Source organism: Canis aureus, chromosome 14 (genome assembly GCF_053574225.1).
Source record: "Canis aureus isolate CA01 chromosome 14, VMU_Caureus_v.1.0, whole genome shotgun sequence".
In the NCBI taxonomy this organism is placed as follows: domain Eukaryota; kingdom Metazoa; phylum Chordata; class Mammalia; order Carnivora; family Canidae; genus Canis; species Canis aureus.
Window position 1 is genome coordinate 20,580,665 of NC_135624.1, and position 24,323 is coordinate 20,604,987.

Consider the following 24,323-nt stretch of genomic DNA (forward strand, 5'->3'; position numbering starts at 1 on the left):
TGGGAGCTGGAGGGAGGCCACCAATTCATTTCACATATATTATTTCTCCAGGAAACACAGCATAATTGAGGACAATTTTCCACCATGAATTGCATCATTAGCTAACACAGGGAAAGTGAAATGCTGTTAACTTTTCTTTTCCTTCTGCAAAGCTGATGAGCTGAAGAAAACAGAAATAAAAAGTTTAATGTGATTTTTTTCTAAGGATATATGTTGAAAATCAGAATCAAAACACTTTTACACGGTAATAGAAATCCCACATTTTAATACATTGCCATGCACATAAGGAATCAAGTAATGCTGAATACAAAATAGTCAGATATACAAAATGATAAAGCAGATTTTCAAGCCCGATAGAGATCATGCTCACAGATACAAGGGGGCAAAAATCTGTACAGTTTCATTTCTATCAATTTAAAAAGAATCATGCCCCCCAACTCTTTTTTTGACGACAACCCAACACAGAAAGAAACATTATAAGAAAATATAAAGGAGACCCAGAGGGAATTGCCAAGTTGAGAGCTGCTTAAGATATGGAAATCGTTGGTTCAAGATTGTGGTGCACAATAATTCTTATGTTTAGAGAAAAAAGTTTCTAAACATTGTATGCCCTGGGAACCCAGGGAACCAAAGTGAACATCCAACAGAAAAGGCACTCTGATTTTACCATGTAACTTGCTTGAGTCCTCCTAAGTCTAGTCCTGGGAGTTTTTCTAGGGTGCATAGAGAAAAAAAACCACAGATGTGGGCAATGGATAAGGAAAATACTTATTTAATTAACCACTCTTAGGGGACTAAGAGAGTTCAGACTGCTGGTTTAACTACTCACTTAAGGAAGCTATAAAAATTTCTACCCTCGATGTAGGCTTTTGTATTATGAAACGTGCTTTTATAGCCGTGTTTGTTAGTGTTTGTAAAACCGTGAACCAATTTTTTTCATGAGATTTTCCCCTCTTATACCCTACTGAGAGCTCTGGTCTTCCATTCAGTTCACATTGTGTGATTTTTCTTCCTTTCTTGCCTAGAACAAATACTAAAATACAGTAGCTCATCGATGAAGTTCGATGTGCCTCTCTGCTTCCTGTGACCCTCTATTTGTCAACTTCACACTTTCACTGGTCTTCTCCAACTCAGAGATTGGCGATTTTTGAGTGCACTAAGCCAAACCTGAGGCTCTCTCCCTCAGCTAGGTCAACTCTAAGCCTTTTGGAGGCAGAGAAGTGGAGATAGATGGGCACCTAAGCCATAGGCTCTGCAGACTGGTCCCCATACATTAGATAAAGCTTGTGTGTATATATGCAAAATGCTGATTGTTACTTTCTTTTCACCCTTTCTTTTCTTTTCTAATCCCAGGATGGGCTCTCAGTAGTACCAGCTACAAGGAGAAAGCATAAAGAGAAAGGGCTCACAAGTAAAGCCCAGGTCCCTGTGATAATTGCACATATATTAGTGGTATGGAACACCTCCCCTTAGCTCCTTTTATTTAGCCTGCAAACATTCCTGCCTGCTAAGGTGACAGATGAGCAGAAGCCTAGAGAGACCGGCAATTTCTGTTGAATCCAAGTATTCTTGAATTCAAAACCTCTTCTTCCCCTTTCTCAGAGCAGTGCCAGATCCACAAAGTCCTAAGAATAACTCAACTACATAAGCCACAACAGATCAATATTTTCTTTTCTCAAGTACTTTTTACTGCTAATAAGTAATTTTGTTACAATATTGATCTTCTCTAAAGTTTTGGGGGCAGCTACTTAATTTAGTGGCTAATGATATTAAATAGTTGGATTAATTGGAGCTACAGTAGTATGGCTTAATGGCACAAGAGTTTCAGTGCAATTAGTTTCAAACATTTGTGCTGGCTTGGCTTTTCAACAGACTAGCTGCTTCTGTGCCAATCATGACTGAAACTTTTGCAGTGCAAAGTCAAGAGCCTAACATTATTCAGCTCAGCAGTGTGAACTTCACTAGCCAAGCCTTGGTCTCCTCAAACATGGCCTTGAAGGGATAGCATTTTTCTTTTGGTGGAGAAAAGATAATGGTGGACATGCCATTCAGACCTCCCAGAGCACCTTCAAATTGTCTATGTGTGAGTTTAAGCAAGTGGAACCCCAACGACCCCCAGGGTGGCCAACACTCACTGAAGAGGCTAATGCTTCTCTTTCTAGTGACTGGAGATGAGAGTTGCATTACAATGGAAAAGACAGTTTCCAGTGTTCAAACACCAGTATGAGGCCCCCAGCCTCTCCCCAGCCCCTCCAATCTGACCCAATTCTCTTTAGGTTTACCTCCTACAAACAGGGGCCTGTTGATGTGAAAAAGAACCTGGTCACATGCTTCAAAACTTCTGCAGTTGATGTGTGGGAAAACATTCTCAGTCCTTCTCCTGTATGGGAAATAGGTATGGGGACTGTTTGAAGCTACCACAGAATAAGCAGGCAGCTCCCAATGCAAAGCACTAAATGCAGTTGATGGTGGTCAATAAAAAATACTGGATATATATATATATATATATATATATATATATATATATATATATAAAATTCTAATTGATTTAGGGGTCACATAATCAAAGACCATGGCAGTGCTCAACCCAAATCATATTCTTGAAATTATGCATGAATAGGGAGACTATCCAGAGCTTCAAAAGGTGTCTTCATGGTCCTTGCGCTATCTTGAGAGGGGGTGGAATGGGGGTGAGGCTGGGCAGGCCAACTTCCTCTGCGGATGGGAGAAGCCCACCATCAGTTTGTGGAACAGAGCAACCACCAGACATTCGCATTTAATGGCAAGCAAGTATTTCTTCAAAGTTATGTCACAAAAGCAGTTCCCCCACTGCAGGACAAATAATGACCTAATAAGAATCTCTCTTGTTTTAGATTTTTTTTTTTTTTTTTTACAGAGTTAAGCTCTTGAAAATGTTTGGAGAGAATGGTATTTAAATACAATCACACATAACAGATCTGTGAGCTCTTGCATATCAACCCAGTTTAGAATTTTACATTTGATAGCTATGTGTGTGCCCTAACAGGGCAAAGCCAAGTGGAGAGCAGCCCGTTTACTTCCTTTGATCCAAACAACTGAAATTTAAAAGGTTTTAAGCAATGCAGAAAGCAACCAGCAGAGGCTTCAGTGTCTTCAGTGTTTTGGGTGTTAGCCTCTCCAGCTGGATTAATGTCACAGTCTCTGTGTCATTCATATCAGTAGGGCTGTTTCTATCACTCTGCACTTGAGGCAGAAAGGCCTGGGTTTAAGAGCCTTTCTAAGGCTTCTGGAAATGTTGGAGGTTTGGAACAACAACAGCAACAAAACAAGCCATTAAAGAAATGAAACCCCTGAACCATTGGCTCCAAAATATGAAAAGAATAATGTATAATCAGAAAGACTGTATCTACAACACTTATTATGTCAACCAGTCAACTGCAATTCAGTGCAAGTCATAGGGTTACTTTGAAATGTTATTAGGTGTATGTTGTTGGTTCCTTTTAGTGCTTGACGTAATTGGAGAAGGGAGGCTCTGAAGTAAGAATGCTTGGGGCTCTTCAAGATTGTAAAATAGCCCTACATGGTGCATAAATCTCCAATCTTGCAAAGCCTTTAACACGCATTTTCTGCTGTTCTGTGGAAGTCATTTGTCAGTCTTTGTGCTGTCGGGCAGAAGGTCTAAAACTGATCCCATTCTCACTGCCACTTCCCCTTTGCATTTATCCTATAGGTGAATTTCATCTTTAAATTTCTAGATCTCAGGAATGATGCTCTGCACTCCTCCCACCCCCTACTTCCAGAATTTTCCCTGCAGGGCCAAAATGATGGCCAGAAGAGAACCAGTGTGATACATCCCTCTAGCACCTTCCCGTATAAGAATCTCCAAGGAAGGATCTATTTTATTCTGTTTATTAAGGTGGGGAAGAACCTCTCTGTGCACATGGCCAACTTTTTCTCAAGCTGCCCACAGGTGATTAGCTTTCAAAAGAATGTCCCTGTCTCCCCACAAGAGTAAGTCACCAGAGCAAAATAATGGAAATGTGGTTCTGTTTGACCTGGAAACTATGCAGTGGTGCCAAGGAATCAAGCATATTGATAAAGGAGAATTCATGAGGCAGTTTTCTGGCTACAGGATTAGGTGAGATCTTAAGAAACAAAGGAGCAGGACCTCCTTGTCTTTGAAGTAGAGTCCCCAGCTGTGCCCTGTGCAGAAGCATCTCCTGGTCTGTCCTCCCTCATAATCTCATGGGTTCTGTTTTGATTAGCAGCTTTGACCAGTCACTCCCTAGAGATGTGAATCCACATCCCACTGCTGTTTGGGCAGCGAACCCTCACCAACGTCAAGCATAAGAATGAACTAGGGGTGGTGGAAGGGGGGGGGTAGGGGTGAATGGGTGACAGACACTGAGGGGGGCACTTGACGGGATGAGCACTGGGTGTTATTCTGTATGATGGCAAATTGAACACCAATAAAAAATAAATTTATTATTTAAAAAAAAAGAAAACCACAAAAGGACAAATCAATGTATTAAATAAAAATAAAATGGTAAAAAAAAGAAGGAATTATTAGTCAGTATTGGGGGAAAAAGGAGACGGTTAAGTTTTTCTGTTTGAGTTCTTTATAGAATACTCAAAATCTACCCAAAGAATTGTATTAAAAGAAGAGATTAAAAAAAAAAAAAAAGCAAAAGAGTGGGGTGGAAAGGGTTGTGGGAGAGGTGAATAAAAACAGCCTTTAAGGCATAAAAGAATTTATGTCATTTTCAAAGATTAGATTTTTAAAAAGAGTCTATGGCAATCTTAAGTCTAGTTGTCAAGTAACAAAATTACTCTAAAGAATGTAGAGGAAAACATCACAAAGAATGGAGCAGCTAATGGCACAGGGAAGAGGAGGTTTAGGTAAAGCTAAAGTACTAAGGGGGTCGTGAAAACTTTTCTTCCCAGAGACTTTTATTGTTCCTATCCAAAATCAATCATGTGGCATTCGCAGACAAAGGAAGCCTTTGCACGTAACACTGGGGTAAATCCATTAGAGGTTTCTATCCTTCTTTTATATTTGTGAGTACGGTTGATAGTCCTTCTCCCCATGAGTGTTAAAAATGGAAGAATCTCCTCAGAACGGAGGACCGTTAACATCTGTCTCTGCAACTGAGAAGTGACTTGGGAGAGGACTCGGGGTTGCTTCCCCCGTTCTGGAGGTAGAAGTCAAATGTGCAGTTACACAGCTCACGGAGCCTGAGCAGGGGGCTGAAGGGCCGCCATTACCCATAAGAAAGTTTATAGGATCTCTATCCCCTAGGTATGTCTTAAACTACTGAAGTGATTCGCTTTTTCACCCTAGCAGAACCACGGATGATGCTCTGCATTTTAAATTCGGTTCGGAAGCTGGAACAAGCTAATCCCCTTGGCACCCCAGAGAGTCTGATAATTATTCATTTCTCGTCATTCCCAAGAGTGTCTTTCCCCACACAAGTGTGGGTGTCAGCCTTTCAATAAAAAGTGTAGCAGAGGTTTAAGTAACAGGAAAAGTTAAGCATCAACAGTTTATAGCCCTTAGACATCAAAATATTTATCCTTTACCTCCTGGTTCTCCTGCTGCCTACTGAAACAAAACTCCCCACAGCCATTCCTGAACTTCTGGGAGGAAAAAGTTCCTACACACATCTCAGGAAGAAGGTAGAGCACAGCAGGAAGTAATGGCGGGAAATGGTGGATGAACATGGAACGAAGAATTGTGGAGGCTGCGAAGGAACTCGTGTCTCCATTTTGCCGGTTAGCAAGGGAATGCTCAGATTTTTTATGCCACCACGTTTCCAAAACTATCCCCCCCCCGCCAAGTGATTTCATAATGAGGTCCACAGTTTGGAAAACAGTCGTAGCTCATAGGCAAATAACGTGGTGTTCTGGGAATTAAGGCATTTATAGAGACGCCATCTTCAACTGGGTTCTTTCATCATCTTCAATTTTGCCTTTTCCCATCTCCACCCTTACCTGTCACCTTTTCATAATCTGTCAGCACACTTGTAGCTACATTAAAAAAAAAAAAAAAAAAAAAAAAAAAGAGGCTAGGAAACTCGACTTATTTAATTGTTCAGAACATATTTTACGAAGGCCAAAGAAAGGATGAACCACTATCATTTAATGACTGACTGTGCCATAAAGCGTATCCAGTTTTCCAAGGTTGTTAGCCACAGTCTCAGAATGACCCTGAATTAATAAACCAATTAATTCCCAGCTACAGTATCTTAGCACCTGACAGTCATTCTTCTGGATTCAGGAGGCCCTATTCTGGGTCCCCTGGACTATACTGAGAACTGCAGCTTCAGAAAATCTGGCATAATGACCAATGTTGGTGCCTGTGTAAAGGATGGGAATACAGATGACCAAGGTGAACATCCAGGAAAGCAACCGAAAGCTGCTTTAGGAAGCTCTAACCAGCTAAGTCTGGGCCTGGGAAAGGTCTGATGTATACAAGGATGCAAATATGTGGCCTCATGCTGCCTACTACCACTTCCTCCACTGTCTACTTCCACAGGCAAGGGAACAGCCTGCTGCCTTGTGCATTTTGTGAGGTCACTCTGGAAGTGGGGAAAGCTGTCTGAATTGTGTTTCCATTGTGGAAAAGCCAAGATGGGGGCAGTGTCTAGGGGGAGGAGATACTGTTCCAGAAGGGCATGGGGAGTCTGCCTCGTACTCTGTTGTTACCCCAACACAATGCTTGGCACGTAGTAGGTGCTTCACAAATCCTTGCTAAATAAAAGAAAGAATGAAAGAAGAAGGAAGCCCTGCTGTTGGAATTGAAACTCAGGGGGTGGGCAGTAGTGTTTGGAATGTTATCTCCAGGGGTATGGACAGCCAGGGTTTGGCCGCCTCATTCTGGATTTGTAAAGAATTAGGGTCTGTGAGAGCCTGATGGTCCTGGTGCTGACCTGTCATAAGGCCAGATCTTGATGGTGACTGAAAACTCTTCTGAGCTCCCTCTCCAAAGCCCCTTCCTCTGGCAATAACAGCTTGACAGGTTTGTGGTGAGTCATCCTATGAGGTGACTCACCCGAATCACATTCGGTTCTCTTTCCCTTCCCCTGTCAGCTTTCCTGATCTCAGGTGGGGGTATTTTCCAATGTGTTGTGCATTTCCTGAGACACCCCCCCCCCCCCCCCGCCAAGGGAGAGCAGATCATGAGTGCTTGTATGGAGACCCCCTCCTAAAATGCCAAATTTCCTTGTACTGGCAGGGCCCCAGGGTTGTTATGCATATTTAAAGGAAAGTCTCTGGTACCTGTCAGTCCCAGATTGGGATTGTGAGTACACAGAATATATTTGCTGAATTTTTGATTCAGCCAAGTTTATATTTTCAAGGGGGAAAACAAAGCTAAAGTATTATGTAGGGTCAGTCAATATGGACATCTCTCTAATGCCCAAAGACAAGCAATAACTGGGTTGATCAGTTTCCTAGGACTGTGCTTTGTTGTAAGATGTAGTAAAAAAAATAATTAATTGTGGAGAGAATCCCAGAAAGGATTAAAAGGGACTAGTCGGTTCTCTATGGAGGTAGGAACCTAGTATGAATTGGGCCCTTCCCCTTCCTTAGGCACGCAAGGGGACACCTGTTGTCTCCCATCTTCAGAGAGCTGTGATTTAAACTTGACCTAGAAAGTCTCCTAAAGTCATAAAGCCAGACCAATACAGGAAAACTGCATTCTTTTCTCCTTACCCTCAATCCACCATGGTCTTTGACTAAAAAGCCATCTCTTTTCTCCATTGAAAACACTCTTCTATAGAAGGAGAGAGCATGTACACCGGCCACATAGAAGCCTCCTGGGTTCATCTGTATGTGGATGTGCTAAGTTGTGCCTCGGTTCCCAGCTTAGGAACAAAGAGCTAAGATACTTCAACCACCAGCCCCCTTCTACTTCCCTCTGGCACTGCAAGAAATCCAGTTGGTGGAGTAAAGTGTCAACAGGTTAAGTCTAACAGTATTGTGGCCATGTTTACACCAATCTACCACAAATGACCGGGGATATGCTAGGTGTGGAGTTTGTCTTGGACAGTCTGAGCCAGAACAAGGACGAGATTTATAAAAGAAAAAAAAAAGAGAATACTCGCTTTTCCCACATGTACTGAACGTGCTGATTCGTTTTGGTGTAGTGTTCTCAGGTAAAGTGCTTAAGAGTTGGACAGAACACCTTTAAGACACCATAACTAACGTAATCAAGACATGTTTACATTCCTACCAGGGCAGAATATTGTGAACACTTCCACTGAGATTGCAGAACTGCTGTGATTTTTTTTTCTAACACATCATGCCATCTGCACACATAATAAAATAATCCAGTAGTTGCCATGCTAAAATAGGACTTCTAGTGAAGGGCACAGACAGCTCCCTGAAGGGAGCTTGAGTTATGCACAGTGATGAAAACTGGAAGCAATTTTCCAGCTAGTGGTCTGCCAATGACCACTTGGAACCAGTTGGCACTGTATATTATGCACCTCATTTTAAAATCCACAGCAAACTAAGATTTCTCCAAAGCCCATAATCTTGACTGAATGGGTCAGTTAATCTGGTTAATCTGTCAATGCTCCATGGATATCTTCAGGCAGTGCCATGAGTTAGTCTCTCCGTGAGGAACAGGCCACGTTCATATCAGCTGGCAGGACAGCAGCTTGGAAGGCTAACCACGTTTACGGAGAACCCTCGGTGGAGGCTGTAAGACGAAAAGGGAAAAATGCAGTGAGTCATTTCTTCATGTTCCCAGATGCTGGTATGTAGCAATTATCCTACTCAAACAAATCCTACATCCTTAGGTCAAAGAGAAATCTCTAACAGAGATAATAGTTACTCAACTCCAGGACAAATTTATGGTGGTTTGTATTCTTGGAATGTCCTGCCACCATTTGGCAGAGCGTGGAAGACATCCATCTCAGGGACTGGTGAAGTTGCCTGGAAGGCAAGGCAAAATCAGGCCTCTGGAACTAGCATTCATCCCTCACTGGTCTGTGATTTGCTACATTGTGGAATTTCATGTCTTTACCTGATCTGGAACAAGATCAGATTGGGAGTGGTATGAAGGCGTGTGTGTGTGTGTGTGTGTGTGTGTGTGGTGGTGGTGGTGGTGGTGGTGGGAGTGGAGATAATGATGGTTTTATTCATTAGAGAGCTTTCCTGGGATAAAAAGCAGAAGGAAATGTTGAAAGCAGTATGGCCGGAGCTCCTGAATTTGCTAGGTGAAAAGTGAGACTGGCTGAGCAGGAGGTCAAGGACAGAGAAAGTCATCAAAGTCTGATCAGAGATTGAACTACCTGCATTGCAACCTTGCTTTTGACTTTGGGAATGTTGGCATAGATATGTCTTCCTGGGTTTTGTAACTATTTATTTTATATTTTTCTTATCATTTTATCTGAGTCCTCCCTATAGTTCCTCATTTATTAGTTAATATGGGAGTGCCACTGAATGTTTTGTTATAAAAATATCAACATTAGCTTTATTTAATACACAAAACTATTGGGCAATGAAAGAGAAAGATACCAAGAGTTCTTGATGTTAAAAAGAAAAAAAAAATCCTACCTAGGTTTTAAAACTGGCTTTTCAAAATATGAGAGAATGCAAAATTTATTAAGCAAATGTTTGATTAAAACTTGCTATTTTTGGGATCCCTGAGTGGCGCAGTGGTTTAGCGCCTGCCTTTGGCCCAGGGCGCGATCCTGGAGACCCAGGATCGAATCCCATGTCGGGCTCCCGGTGCATGGAGCCTGCTTCTCCCTCCTCCTGTGTCTCTGCCTCTCTCTCTCTCTCTCTCTGTGACTATCATAAATAAATAAAAAAATTAATAAAAAAAACTTGCTATTTTTGACAATGTAAAAACAAAAGTAAGGTACTATATAAGTGTACTAAATATAAAATAATACACACTACTGATATGGTTGTAATGAAAGTAGGATACTAATATATTGCTGATGGCATTGTAAAGTGGAAAAATAATGTCAGTTTATTTAAAAACTATTAAAAATTCACATTCTTTGACTCATTGTTCCCATTCAAGGAGTGTATCCTAAGGAAATAATCTAAAATATGAGAGAAACTGTACACACAGATATATAACCTAGAGGTTATTTATAATAGTGGGAAGATTGGAAAATAAGTCTCCCATTGTTCAAAGTGTAGGTTAAATAAATGACGGCGCATTAACAAGATGGATGCTCATGTGGCTATCAAAGTAGTAATTATGATGATTATGCAGCTACGTGTTAAAGGTATGGTATACTACAATATGCATAGAAAAGAACTCTAAGTAAAATGAGGAAGATGCTAGGATTTTATTATTGTTTCTTTAAATATTTTGCAAAACAACAAAAATCAGGTTCACAAGAATGCAGATTGACTAATGAGCACTAACTAAAGCATCCATACTAATAGTAATACTACCTCAAAGATAACTACTTTGCAGTTTCATTAAGAGATAACACTCCAGTAATATTGAAGGGGCGAATAGAAACCAACATGAATACAAATCTATCCAGGTCAACCTGCAATGGATGAGTGCAGCCTAGAAAAACCACATGGATTTCTGGGAACCAGACACAGTATAGCATCCTTTTGGGATTTTTGCTAAAATCAGCCCTAGAATAGAGAACCCAGAAATGGAAGCTCAACTCTATAGTCAATTAATCTTTGACAAGGTAGGAAAGAATATTCGATGGAAAAAAGTCTCTTCAACAAATGGTGTTGGAAAAATTGGACAGTGACATTCAGAAGAATGAAACTGGACCATTTTCTTACACCACACACAAGAACAAGCTCAAAATGTATGAAAGACCTAAATGTGAGACAGGAATCCATCAAAATTGTAGAGGAGAACACAGGTAGCAACCTCTTTGACCTTGGCTGCAGCAACTTCTTGCTAGACACATCTTCAAAGGCAAGGGAAACAAAAGCAAAAATGAACTATTGGGACTTCATCAAGATAAAAAGCTTTTGCACAGCAAAGGAAATAGTCACAAAACTAAAGACAACCTATGGAATGGGAGAAGATATTTACAAATGTCTTATCAGATAAAGGGCTACTATCCAAAACCATAAAGAACTTATCAAATTCAACATCCAAAAAACAAATAATCCAGTCAACAAATGGGCAGAAGACATGAACAGACATTTCTCCAAAGAAGACATACAAATGGCCAACAGACACATGAAAAAAATGCTCAACATCACTCGGCATCAGGGAAATACAGATCACCACAATGAGATACCACCTCACAAAAGGCTAACATTAACAACTTAGGAAACCACAAATGTTGGTGAGGATGTGGAGAAAGGGGAGTTCAAACTGGTATATCCACTCTGGAAAATAGTATGGAGGTTCCTAAAAAATAGAGCTACCCTATGACCCAGCAATTGCGCTACTAGGTATTTATCCAAAGGATACAAACAGTGATTCAAAGGGGCACATAGGCCCCATTTATAGCAGCAATGTCTGCAATAGCCAAACTATGGAAAGAGCCCAAATGTCTATCGACAGATGAATGGATAGAGAAGATGTGGCATGCGCACGCGCGCGCACACACACACACACACACACACACACACACAGAAATATTACTCAGCCATTGAAAAGAATGAAATTCGCCATTTGCAACAATATGGAAGGAAATAGAGGGTGTTATGTTAAGTGAAATAAGTCAGAGAAAGACAAATATCATATGATTTCACTCATATGCAGAATTTAAGAAACAAAACAGTTGAACATGGGGGAAGGGATGGAAAAACAAAATAAGATGAAAACAGAGAGGGAGGCAAACGATAAGAGGCCCTTAACTCTAGGAAACAAACTAGAGGGGAGGGTTGCAGGGGGGAGGTGGGGGGGGTAGGGTAATTGGGTGATGGACATTAAGGAGGGCACTCGATGTGATGAGCAACTGATGAATCACTAAACTCTACCTCTGAAACTAATAAAAAAATCAGCTCTGATTAAATGTGTGACCTTGGAAAAGTATTTTTAAGAATAGCCATAAAAGGGCAGTCCGGTGGCTCAGCAGTTTAGTGCCACCTTTGGCCCAGGGCGTGATCCTGGAAACCCGGGATTGAGTCCCACGTCAGGGTCCCTGTGTAGAGCCTGCTTCTCCCTCTGCCTGTGTCTCTGCCTCTCTCTCTCTCTCTCTCTGTCTCTCATGAATAAATAAATAAAATCTTAAAAAAAATAGCCATAAAAATAAAATTTAAAAGTGAGTAATGATAATAGTGAATTCTAATTAATTACTATAGATTGGATTGGATGCTGAATCAGGAGTTGATAACTAGGCTTATCACAGCTGCTGTTTTTCCCAATAGCCATGTTTTCCACATGAACCTCTAATAGCCAATGGAAAGCAGACATGTCTAGTTTTAGGCTATAATAACCTTATAACCAAGAACATAAGCTGAACTCATTGTATTTCAGAGCTCTTTACCTGTAGTTCCCCTGTAGATTTCTTCAGAGAGGTAGGGATATCCCCATTTTATGGATAAGGAGATTAAGGCCCAGCAGTATACTAGCTTGAGGTCACACAGCTTGTGAGGATCAAATCTGTGCTCAGACTTAGGTATGTCCCATTCTAGAGTCATGCAGAAGTGACAGGGACACATGTGTAAAGTATAAATACTCAGAGCCTTTCTCATTCTCTTCTCTCCTAAGTAGGATTCTGTGTTTATCCGTAAACTCATTCGGCACAATAAAGGGCCCTGTTGGGCTCGGAAGAAAATTAAAGACTTAATTCATTTATATGAGACAGAGATGATAGGGAGAGCAGAGGGATACTCCTTAAAGAAATTGATAACGTGGAGAAGTAGAGGCCACAAAGAGACAAAGTGGGGGTTTAGAGAGTGACATAGGGGACTCAGAGCGACCGCTACCGTGTGAGTCAGGCCTTTGGAAAAGAGCTGGCCAAGGAGAAGAGTGTGCTATGGCATAATGCCCCTGTGACCATCTTTCCATGGAATCAGTAAAGAATTCATTGATCTTTTATAGTTAGTTGCCTTTCATTTGAACGTGTCACTATGTTGAATTGGGCTTTATGTGGGAGCAAAAGGCCTCTGCTTAGGTTGTATGTGCCAGGTGCTGCCTAGGGTAAGGCTTGGACCACTGTCTTTCAATCCCAGATGTATAGTGATGGGCTCTGCTGTTTTCCCTTCGCTCAGGAGTTTTGTTATCTGCAATTGGAAACATGTCTTCGGGCATAGAAAAGCTACCTGAGGTCAAAATACAAAGTGGCAGTTTGCTTTTGATGGCTCTGGCTCGTTAAACGGAGAAATGTGTGCACTTTTTGCGTTCCAACCCCTGGGCTTTGGCCATCTCAGATTCCTTTCAGCTCCTAACATATACTGAGTTGTTCACAGACTTTGTTCAACCTTTCCTCCTGCCAAGATGCCTTCTTTGCGCACTCTCTAATGCTAGTGAATACATACCCCTCCATTTTCCAAGACCACCTTACGTGTCACATTCTTTACGAAGCCTTCTTTCCCCTAGATGTAGCTGACAACATCCCCCTAGCAGCCAGCACGGAATCTGAAATCTTGACCACCATACCCACCATGAACACTTTATTTTAATGTATCCATCTCTCCTAAATTTTTTGAGGCCATGTCTTTTGAGTGTGTGTCTTCCTAGTTCAAAGTGCAGTGCTAGATGTACAGAAAGTGCTTAAGGAACAGTGAAATTAATGAAGAAAGGAATGGTGTTGGAGAAGAAGAGATTTTTTTTTCTTTTTGTTCTTTTCGGCTTAATTCAATGCTTAATTTTATAGGAGATTTAATCCTGTAGCTCAGGGCTGCATATGGAAAGGGAGATTGCTCCAATTCCTCTCTTGCCATCTAAGGACTAAAGATAAATGTGCGTGCCAGTGCTGGCTATGAATGGATTTGCAGCTAACATAAAGTAAAGGGCTCTTTTTCTGATCTCTGCTTAATGGGTCAACATTACTATTCAGGCATTCTGGGAACTAATCACCTCCTAAGTCCAATGGCTCGAGAGCCTGGGATGAGTGGAGAAGGATTTGAGTTCAGTGATTAAGGGCGTGGGCTCTGGAATCAGGCAGATCTGGGTTGACATCCCAGACTCACCACTTACCAGCTGTATGATGTTGAAAACATGAATTTGACCGGGTTTTAATTTCTTCATCTTTAAAATGGTGATGATAATCCCTACCTTACTTGGTTGCTGGAATGATAAAATGGGCTCATAGAAAAAACACTTTGCATGGTGTTTGGCAAATAGCAAATACCTGCTGAGTGATGGCTACTATTTATTATTATTATTACCATGCATTCCCAGAATTCCTTAGAGAACTGAAAGTACAAATAGGGCAATGTTCCAGTGCCACAGCTGGGGGCCAGGAAAAAAGAAACACCATGCCCAGAGGTCAAGCCTTTGCACCCTCCAGGAGAAGGATAACACTCTTCTCACCTGCCAAGACCATAGTCAACACGCCATGGCTTTCACTCTGCCCTACATTAGTGCAGACATTGACAGACCAGTCCATGATAAGGAGATTTCACTTCAAAGGCAGGAAGGGGCCGGGGAGGCAATGGCCAGCTTGGCAGAGGATTTAAGAACAGATCTGGGGCTGAGTGTATCCAGCTCCACCTTTCCCTACTCCAGCAACAAGAGGCTGATGGGATTAGTTTCTTTGGGAAGAAGAAAAGATACCTTGTAGAGGCAGCCTTACTTCTCACAAGGCTGAAGGAAAGAAACAAAAAGGTTGTTTAGTGTCTTCCATTCCAAAAGAAGAACCATATAGTAAACAAATAAATAAAATATCCTCTATCTGAAAGTGTCTTTTATGTGATTCAAGTTAGAGGGTATTGGGAGTGGACCTGAACTGCATTTTGATGTGGGGCTATTTATGTCAGGTGTGAGAGATACATTCCATAGGACATCCCCAGTCACCCTTGGATAATGGCCAATAATTAGCAGAACTGACATTTGTTGAGCCGCTACAATGAGCCAGCCAAAGTTCTGCAGGCAGTCACTCATTGGAGCTTCACCACCATCTTTGAGGGCCAAAAGAGAAGATCTTAATGCCCCTGGAAAAAATGAGGCCAGGTTCATGAACTCCTCAGTCATAATGCCAAAAGGCATAGGACTGAGACTAGAACCCAGAGCTGTTCTCACCACAGTGATTTTCTGACTCAATAAGAAACACGTGTTAGGAAAGCAAATTCCTTAACTCCTAACAGGAATGCAAGAAAGAAAGCAAGTAGCTGTATTTGTGTAAAAGAATGCTCATCAAACACAAATCCTATACATAAAGTGCCATAAGTAAGAGGTATGACCTAGAGAAAGCTAGCGCATTCCTATTTAACAGTCTGAAATCTTTCCTATGTTTAGAGCAGTAGTTCTCAACTGGGAGCAATCCCTCCTGCCCCCCGAAGGGATATCTTAACTGTCAAGAGGCACTTTTGGTCATCACAAGTAGAGGGATAACTATTGCATCTGGTGGGTAGAGGCCAGAGACCCTATAAACATCCTAGAATTGCCTTAGGACAGATCCCCCCACCCTCAAAGAATTATCCAGCCCAAAATGTCAATAGTGCTGAGGTTGGTTTAGAGGATACAGGTCCTTGTTTATCTTCTCTTCCTGGTTGTGAGCCAAATATATCACTCCCAAAATAGGCCAAGATAAAAACCAACTTAAGTTTGACTGCTGTGTGTGCAGAATATAAGGCTAAGTTCAAACCTCACTCTTTCTTCTATTCATCATTTGCTTATTTTATTTAATTTTATATTCAATGTAATCAAAATCTCTAATACTAAATCATTTCTAACTTTTAGAACTCTCGCAGGCATACCATTATAAGAATCAAGACTGGATGATTTAAACAGGTATGCTCAATTAATTAGCATGTAGGGGAGAAGTTAGGAGATAAAAGGACAAAGGGGGATTTATGTGGTAATAAAGCTCAGCTCTGCCACCAGTTCCTTGGTGGGAGAACTTGTATGCCTTGTCTGTTGCACTGGCTTCATTTCTGCCACTGCCTGCCTCCCGATAGTTTCGCGGGTGTTTGCCCTCTGAGTATATTTAAGAAATTAACTCTACTCCCTGACTGCATGAAAATCGAGGTCCGAATCTTGGGCAAAATGAGTATTAGGCTGGCAGAGGACTTGGGTTACTGGTGAGAAAACAGATGATGCATACAAACTAGCCTGTGACTTCTCATAAACCCTCGGAAACTGTAAACTATGGTGATGCTGTAGGTGGCAACCCCACGGGGCTACAGGATGCCCTGATGTCTGGTTAAACATTATTCTGGGTGTGTCCTGTGAGGGTGTTTCTGGATGAGATTAACATATGAATCAGTAGACTGAGTACAGTAGATTGCCCTCCCAAGGTGGGTGCTCCGGATCCAATCAGTTCAAGGCCCGAGTAGAACAAAAGGCCCAGTAAGACTCAGCCATGAAAAGGAATGAGATCTTGCCATTTGCAACAACGTGGATAGATCTAAAGAGGATAATGCTGAATAAGTTAGAGAAAGACAAATACCATGTGATTTGACTCATATGTGGAATTTAAGAAACAAAACAAATGAACAAAAAAAAAAAGGGACAAATCCAGAAGGCAGACTCTTAACTAGAGAACAGAGGGGAGGTCACCAGAGGGGAGGTAGGCTGGATAGGGGGGGATGGGTGAAATAGGTGAAGGGGATTAAGAATGCACTTATCATGATGAGCACTGAGTCATGCACAGAACTGCTGAATCACCACTAGATTGTACTCGAAACTAATAGAACACTGTAAACTATACTGGGATTAAAAGAAAAAAGAAAAAAAACTCCTTTAAATAAAAAAAGGTCAAGTCTAAGCATCTAAGCATCAAGAAATCTTTTTTGTCCCCTTACAGACAAAACAAGAGGGCTTCTCCTAGAGCTCTCTTTATCCGTGCCCTAGTTCCCACTTCCAGGTTTTAGGCTGCCCCAAGATACTTACAACTTGAGTCTAAGCCAGGGATAGCCAAAGAAAAATAAAGAATAAACTCATCACTAATAAGTAAAAAAAAAAAAAAAAAAAAAAAAATTCTTTCTTTGAGTTGGGACACTGCTCTTCTGCATTTGGAGTTGGAGTCAGACTTGGACTAACACACCATCAGCTTTCCTAGGTGTCCAGCCTGCAGATCTTGGGCCTTCTCAGCCTCCATAATTGTGTTAGCCAGTTCCTTATAACAATTCCTTTATCTATCTATCTATCTATCTATCTATCTATCTATCATCTATCTATCCATCCATCCATCCATCCATCCATCCATCCATATGATATCTCTCTCCCCTGTATACACTCCCTCTCTTTAGATAGATTTGTCTGTCTCTCAATAACTAGAGAGATGGGTAGATATGGATGAATTGATATATCTCCAGTTGAAGAACCAAGATCTCTTATTGGTTCTGCTTCTTTGGAGAATACTAACACAGAGCCTGAAGACAACAATGACCATAATAGTAAGCACGATTGTTAACCAAGTATTTACCAAATGACTAGCATGGGGGTTCTGTTAGTTTTTGGGACTCTTTTCTTTTAATCTGAAGGAAAACCTGTTTGGGGCTTCTAAACACTAAAGAGAAAATTTTGGCTTAGACTAGTATTCAGTCTGGTGCCAAACTTCCGATGGAATTCAAATCCACGGACTAGAAGTTTTATCCATAGAGGCTATCCTAATAAATTAATCCTTCACTTTGATCTATTTGATGGTCTTAAAATTTCCTGTTTCAAACAGCTACATTACTTGATTAAAACAATGTTAAAATTAAAAAAAAAAAAAAAAAGAACCCATGTCCACTGTGTAGCGACTTGAGGAGATAGATACAGTGACCTCACTCCACAGATGAAGGAAGTTAGGCTTGGAGAGCTAAATGTGCTAACACAGGCTGCATGTAGGCCAGGCTATGACCCTTGATCTGGTTATGACATGTCAGGGACCTGCTGATTCTGGAAGTGCTAAGCAGGAAATGTGCAGTCCCAAGGACCCTTGGGAACATTTTCAGGCAAGCATTTATATCTAGATGGGGTAGGAAAGCCTTGGCCCCCATCCCCCACCTTCTCAGTCCTTGGTTTTATTGTTTCAATTAGAATGTGATTGGCTCCAGATACTAGGAGAGGAGCCTTTCTGCAGTTGGCTTTGCAGTCCTCATTGGCTTGGACTGTCACCTCTCTCTGGGGCTTTAGAGGGTCCATGAGATGAAGCTGAAATACCACACGCAAACACACACACACACAGACACACACACACAGTGAGAGAAAGAATACACTTTCTCTGCAAGCTATCCCTTTCCTCTTCCTCAGCCATAGAAAAGCAAAGACACTATGTTTGTTCACTTACTGTTCTACCACAAGTAAATCTGCTAGTCTATATTATGAGACTCAAAACCTTACAGAAGTCCATTCTGGCTCCTGTGGGTTAAATTGAGTCTCTGGATTCCAGGGTTTAAGAACTCTGGCATTTCGGCCACAGGTTCTCAAACTTAACTGCATCAGATTCATCTTAAAGAGCTTCTAAAATTTTAATTTTGTCCAGCCACTCCCCATTTCCACTGGTTTAGAATGTCCAGGGGCAGGTCTGCAAACCTCTATGTGATTGTCGTGAGGCCAGCTTGGCACAAGTCCATGGCAGCACTTCTGTCTTCTCCCTAGTACGTAACCACTAGTTACTTCTCCTTCAGGCAGAGAAAAGTATGTAGACTGTGGGGAAATTTAGTTTACAGTCTTGTTCAGTTCACATAATAAAATACCAAGAATTCTGGATATAATCCAGTGCAGTGATCCAAACATCAGGTTTTAGAATGGGACAAGGCAAGAGCGGTGAGGCCTGAGCAAGCCATCCAGCCCACTGAAAGTCCGGGAAACTAGGCATGCTCCATCCTCCCAGTATTGTTTAGTTTGTACAAGTTGATTCATGCATCAATCAATCAAGCAAGAAGCAACATTTATTCCATTGAGTACTTACTAAAATGCCCAACATTGCCTTGGGGGCTTCCGGGCTGGTGGAGTTTCATATCTGTATCATTGTACTCATCATACTGTATTAGAATCACCTGATGATGTGTCTGTCTATAAACTAATGCTTGTCACACTTTACTCTGCCTGAAATCCCCTGGAGAGCTTGGTAAGGCATTGATTTTGAGCCCCACAAGGAAAGAATCTGATTCAGTAGGTCTGGAGCGTGTCTGTGAATGTGCATTTCTAACAAGCTTGCAGCGACACCAATGTTGGTAGTCTGAGGAGCACTCTTTAGGCACTACTGCTCCTAACCCCAAGCTCTTCCAGGCAAAGAATATGTCTTCTTCTCCTTCTGCAGTGTGTAGAAGAATGCTTAGAATATCAAAGGTAGGGCAGCCCCGGTGGCGCAACGATTTAGTGCCGCCTGTAGCCTGGGGTGTGATCCTGGAGACCTGGGATCGAGTCCCACATCGGGCTTCCTGCATGGGGCCTGCTTCTCCCTCTGCCTGTGTCTCTGCCTCTCTCTCGCTCTCTCTGAATGAATAAATAAATAAATCTTAAAAAAAATATGAAAAGTACTCTCAAAAATGTTTGTTGAAAGAATGTAATATCTAAGCTGCATAAGTAAGGTTAGTAGCTACTTAAAGTAGGAGCAGAATTTGTTTGGGGACCATGGTATTGTTCTCTAATGAAAGCTGGTTTAGAAATCTCAGTATAAATGCTTCATATAAGCATCTGAACTCCATTAATTCTCTGTGATAATCCAGGACACCTATAACTTCAGTCCTGGCATGATGTCCTGAAGAATATGGCAAAACCTCACCCAGCTTTATGGCCATTTTGAACTAGAACTGCTGACAACAGTGGCTGCCATCTTGCACCACATCAAATGATTTGATGCCTTTTTGGGAGAAAGTATCATCAGGCCAGATGCTCTCAGCAGGGATGCATTTGTCCAGACAATTAGTAGGAGGTAACTCAGTGATTCCATTCTTTGCACTGGACAGAGGTAAGCACTTCAAGTCATTAAATTCCAATAGCTACTCTAAAAGCCCACAGAACCTTCCAGAAGAAAACTCTGTCCACTGGTGCAAATAACAATGAATCTCATGTGAGATCATGAAAACATGCCTTGAAGTTCAATCCAAGTTGCCATTGAAATTCCCACTCCATTTCCACGATGGCAGGACCAGCTGGCAGATTATATCCTGAGGGACTGTTTCCTTATTTCTCCCATTGCTTCTGCTTCTCACCTCATTCCCTCCCAGGGCAGGGCACCCCTGAGTAAGTCAAGTTACTTTTCCTTTTTTTTTTTTTGATTAATCTATTTCCCTCTCTGTTTAATCTTATTTTATTTTTTATTTTTTAAATTTATTTTATTTTTAAATTTTTTTTAAATTTATTTACGATAGTCACACACAGATAGAGAGAGAGAGGCAGAGACACAGGCAGAGGGAGAAGCAGGCTCCATGCACCGCGAGCCCGACGTGGGATTCGATCCCGGGTCTCCAGGATCGTGCCCTGGGCCAAAGGCAGGCGCCAAACCGCTGTGCCACCCAGGGATCCCGATCCCTGTTTAATCTTATTTTAATCTCAAAGGTCTCTCTGTTGACTATTCCAATAGCTTCTTCATTGGAAAAATGCTAAGATTCACTTCTTCAGAAAAAAACATTCAAAAAAAATTCTCTAGGCCCTGCAGCTTTTCCAAGAGAAAGAGAAAAACATGCTTTTAAAGGGAGTACACAGGTATAGTCTTTCTCCTTTTGCATGCCAAGTCTCAAAGTACAAAAGTATCTTTTGGAATTAACGCCATACAAGCTAAATAAATATTAAGATATAATGCTGATAACGATGATAAATTTCACCATACAGAATCTTAGAGTGGAAGAGTATTTTACAACAGTACTTCTCAAATTTTAATGTCCATGAGTCACCTGGGTATCTTGTGAAAAGGCCGATCATGCAGGTCTAACAAGCTCTCAGGTGATACTGGTGCTCCTGGTCTGTGGACCACATTTTGAGTAGCAAAGCCATAGAGTTCTTTTTTTTTTTTTTTAATTTTTATTTACTTATGATAGTCACAGAGAGAGAGAGAGGCAGAGACACAGGCAGAGAGAGAAGCAGGCTCCATGCACCGGGAGCCCGATGTGGGATTCGATCCCGGGTCTCCAGGATCGCGCCCTGGGTCAAAGGCAGGCGCCAAACCGCGGAGCCACCCAGGGATCCCTAGCCATAGAGTTCTTAATCTAGAGCAGCACTGCCCAGTCAGTGGAACTTTCTGCAATGATGGGGATGTCCTATACTGGCTTCCTCCAATATGGTAGCCATTGGCCACATGTAGCTATTGAGAATCTGACATTTGGCTAGTGCCTGGAGGACATTAATTTTAAATTTCATTTAATTTTAGTTCATTTAAATTTAAGTGGTCACATGTGCCTTGTAGCTACCATATTGGAAACCAGCTTTGTAGAGGAGAAAACAGAGAGATTTAGTAAAAATTTCAGAAAGAAAAAAACTAAAAAACCAGGTGAAACCACAGGTCCCCTCAACCATAGTATAAATTATTCTGATCCTCATCTCCCCTTCCTGCTTTCTATAGCAAGGGCTCCAGGCTTCCCCTCTGTTCTCCATCATTTTCTCAGAATCATTCTATAAACAAAATGATGTAATTAGGAAAGACTTTATAAACATTCTGAAGTGCAGAGAATGATCTCGTTTACATAAATCCTTTTGAGTTGGCAAAAACCAAGCAACCAGTCTTAAAAGAAAGAGTTCTTTTGTTATAGGCCTTTCACTTTGGGTATGCCTCATAGGATTCGGAATATAGGCTCCAAGGTTATTTCTTTATTGTGGATTTTGGCCCTTTGGCCTGGAACACAGGAGCAGATGTGAACAGTCCATATAGTCTAGAAAAGTTCAAAGAGAAAAAAAGCCCACTTCACATTGAGTTCCCAAAATGAGAAAATGCTGAGGGTGGGGAGACAGTAGGGTTTGGTTTTGTCTAAACTGGATTTGTCAGCTCTCAGCAGGTTACAGCCTATATTACAGCTAACGAGGTTGGGGGAATCTTCCCTGGGCTAGTGAGTACTAATTTCCATTGAGGAAAAAAGTTATGAGGCTTGGATGTCTTAATGATAACAGATAATTTCTCTGTGTTGGCAGAGCTACAAAGCGCGTTGCTATGAAACTGCATGGATTGGGCTATTTCTTTTGTGTACACAGTTTCCACTTAAAGAATCCACTTGGCATGAGTTGCAAACCTGCTCGGGGACCCTCGTGATTAATTGCTTGAACTGGCTGGTGGCCATCAACAGGATCTTGCAATTTACCAGGTTCTACACAGAATTATGAAACTGGAGGTTTAATGGGATTTCAGGTAATAGAGCCCAGATGTCCAAGACCATGATGTTTGAAATTATACTGCTTGCAAGGCTTCAGGGCTTAAACCTTATTTATTTCTTGCTTAGTAAATTTTCCTGTTCCCATCTTTATGTCATCTTAGACCAGTCAAATGTTAAGGCCTTTTATTCTGGCATTCTGCATCTAGAGAAGCCATTCACAACTACGCACCTGTAGCCGTAGCCTGGAGATGCACGAGCTCCCTGCCTTCCTGCCCCTGCTCTTGGGATTACCTTTCAGCCAAGGATATGGTAATTACCAGCCTTCCAGCACCTCGCCAGTACAGCCACTCCACAGCGCTTAACTTCCAAATTGCCTTCACACATTTAATTGCATTTTATTTTGTCAGGGACTAGAAGAAATGGGCTGGGACAGGTATTATGACCTCCATTTGGATGAGGAAACCAAGGTACACAGAAAAGATGGAATAATAATAGTAACATTTGTGGCATTCTTATGTGCCAAGCACTACTGTTCCCCACTGTGCCTCATTTCCTTTAAGCCTTATAGCAGCTTTGAGACAGATATGAGTATCAGCTCCACTTTGAAACCCAGAAAACTAAAGCACACAGTGTTTGGGTCACCCTGATTGGGGCCAGGCTCCGTTATGATACACCTGTCACCTCTTTAAGGAGGGATCAGTGGCATCACTGACAAGACCTAGAGTCTGTTGTCGATAATGCAGCATTCATTTTCCATCATTTGCAACATAGAAGACAAATGCTAGGCACACTTTTCTAAGGAGAAGCTCTCTACACTCTTATTCCCTGCTCTCCTCCAGAGCAAGGCTTCCTCCTGAATGCTCTGGGGCAGGAGGGAGATTCTATTTAATGGCATCCCATTTGAAAAAATAAAATACTTGGCTTAATATTCTAGGCCCTGTAGATCACAGTCCAGCCTATCCTTTCAGCTTTCTGCACTCTGCATTCCAGACACAGGAACTGATGGAATTTGTTCCATGCTGCCTGTCCTTTGTTTATATGGTCCCTCTTTCCTTCCTCATCCTCCTGTTCAAATTCTCCCCTTCCTACAAGGCCAGGTCACAGGCCACTTTACAAAGCCTTCACATTTCTCACAAAGCCTATCTCTCCTGTTCTGAACCCCTTATGATTTTATTGAATGAATGGATGGACGAGAGGGGAAAATAACATCATTTCTTGATCACTGTACCTAGCACTCTATGAAACACTGGGGATATAGGCCCACAGACAAACCACTACTGTAGAATGTCCTGTATGCTACCATAGAAGGGCGAGATTCCAGGGGAGCAGAAAGAAAGGGGGGGTGCTCATTGCTGTTTGCAGATATGCTTGGAAAATCTGCCCAAGCCTCGTCACCCCTCCTAGTTAGAGGAACTTCATGTTCATAAGGGTTATATTTTTTGCATCTATGTACAGTGCCGAGCATTCAGCATAGTCTCGAACCTGAGCAAATGTATGGTAAACAATGAAGACGTGTAGTAGAAGGGCTAGGGTCTCTGTCACTATGGTACAGGCATAGCCTTCCCACCTCCCCTCTTTCTGGTGGAAGTGCAGAAAAGGGAGGCAGATCCTTATGGCTGCTCACAGCAGCCTCACGGTGGTGTTGGCCCAGAGGGAGGGGGAGAGGGTCAGTGAGACCACTGGCCCAAACTGTAGCGCTCTTCAGTAAGGGGTCAAGGGATGGCTAATGTACTGCCTTAACATTAGAGTTTGGGCAGGTCTTCCCGAAACGTACTCTGGTCTTCAAACATTGGGAAATAGTTCTTGTTTTAAGTTGCTCCCATTTTAGAGCAGTTCCTCTCATTATTTAGCATTCTTTGGCCCCTCATAAAATCTCTGTACAGGGTGCTTGGGTGGCTCAATTGATTAAGCATCTGCCTTCAGTTCACATCATGATCTCAAGGTCCTAGGATCAAGCCCTGCATAGGGCTCCCAGCTCAACAGGGAGTCTACTCCTCCCTCTCCGTACTCTCCCTTTCTCTCTCTCAGATAAACAAATCTTAAAAAAA

General features: G+C 41.8%; 1 protein-coding gene across 2 annotated transcripts in view; it reads right to left on the reverse strand.

Annotated features, from left to right (window-relative positions):
- Positions 1-248: 248 nt before the first annotated feature.
- The window catches only part of SAMD12 (sterile alpha motif domain containing 12), a 378,174-nt gene continuing 354,099 nt past the window's right edge, over positions 249-24,323 (reverse strand). For both annotated transcript variants that reach the window (XR_013351652.1, XM_077847043.1), the window contains one exon: positions 249-8,683. Coding sequence is in view for 1 of the 2 variants with exons in the window: in XM_077847043.1 (XP_077703169.1) it covers positions 8,661-8,683 (23 nt within the window). In the remaining variant the exon portion in view is untranslated. The remainder of the gene's footprint in view (positions 8,684-24,323) is intronic.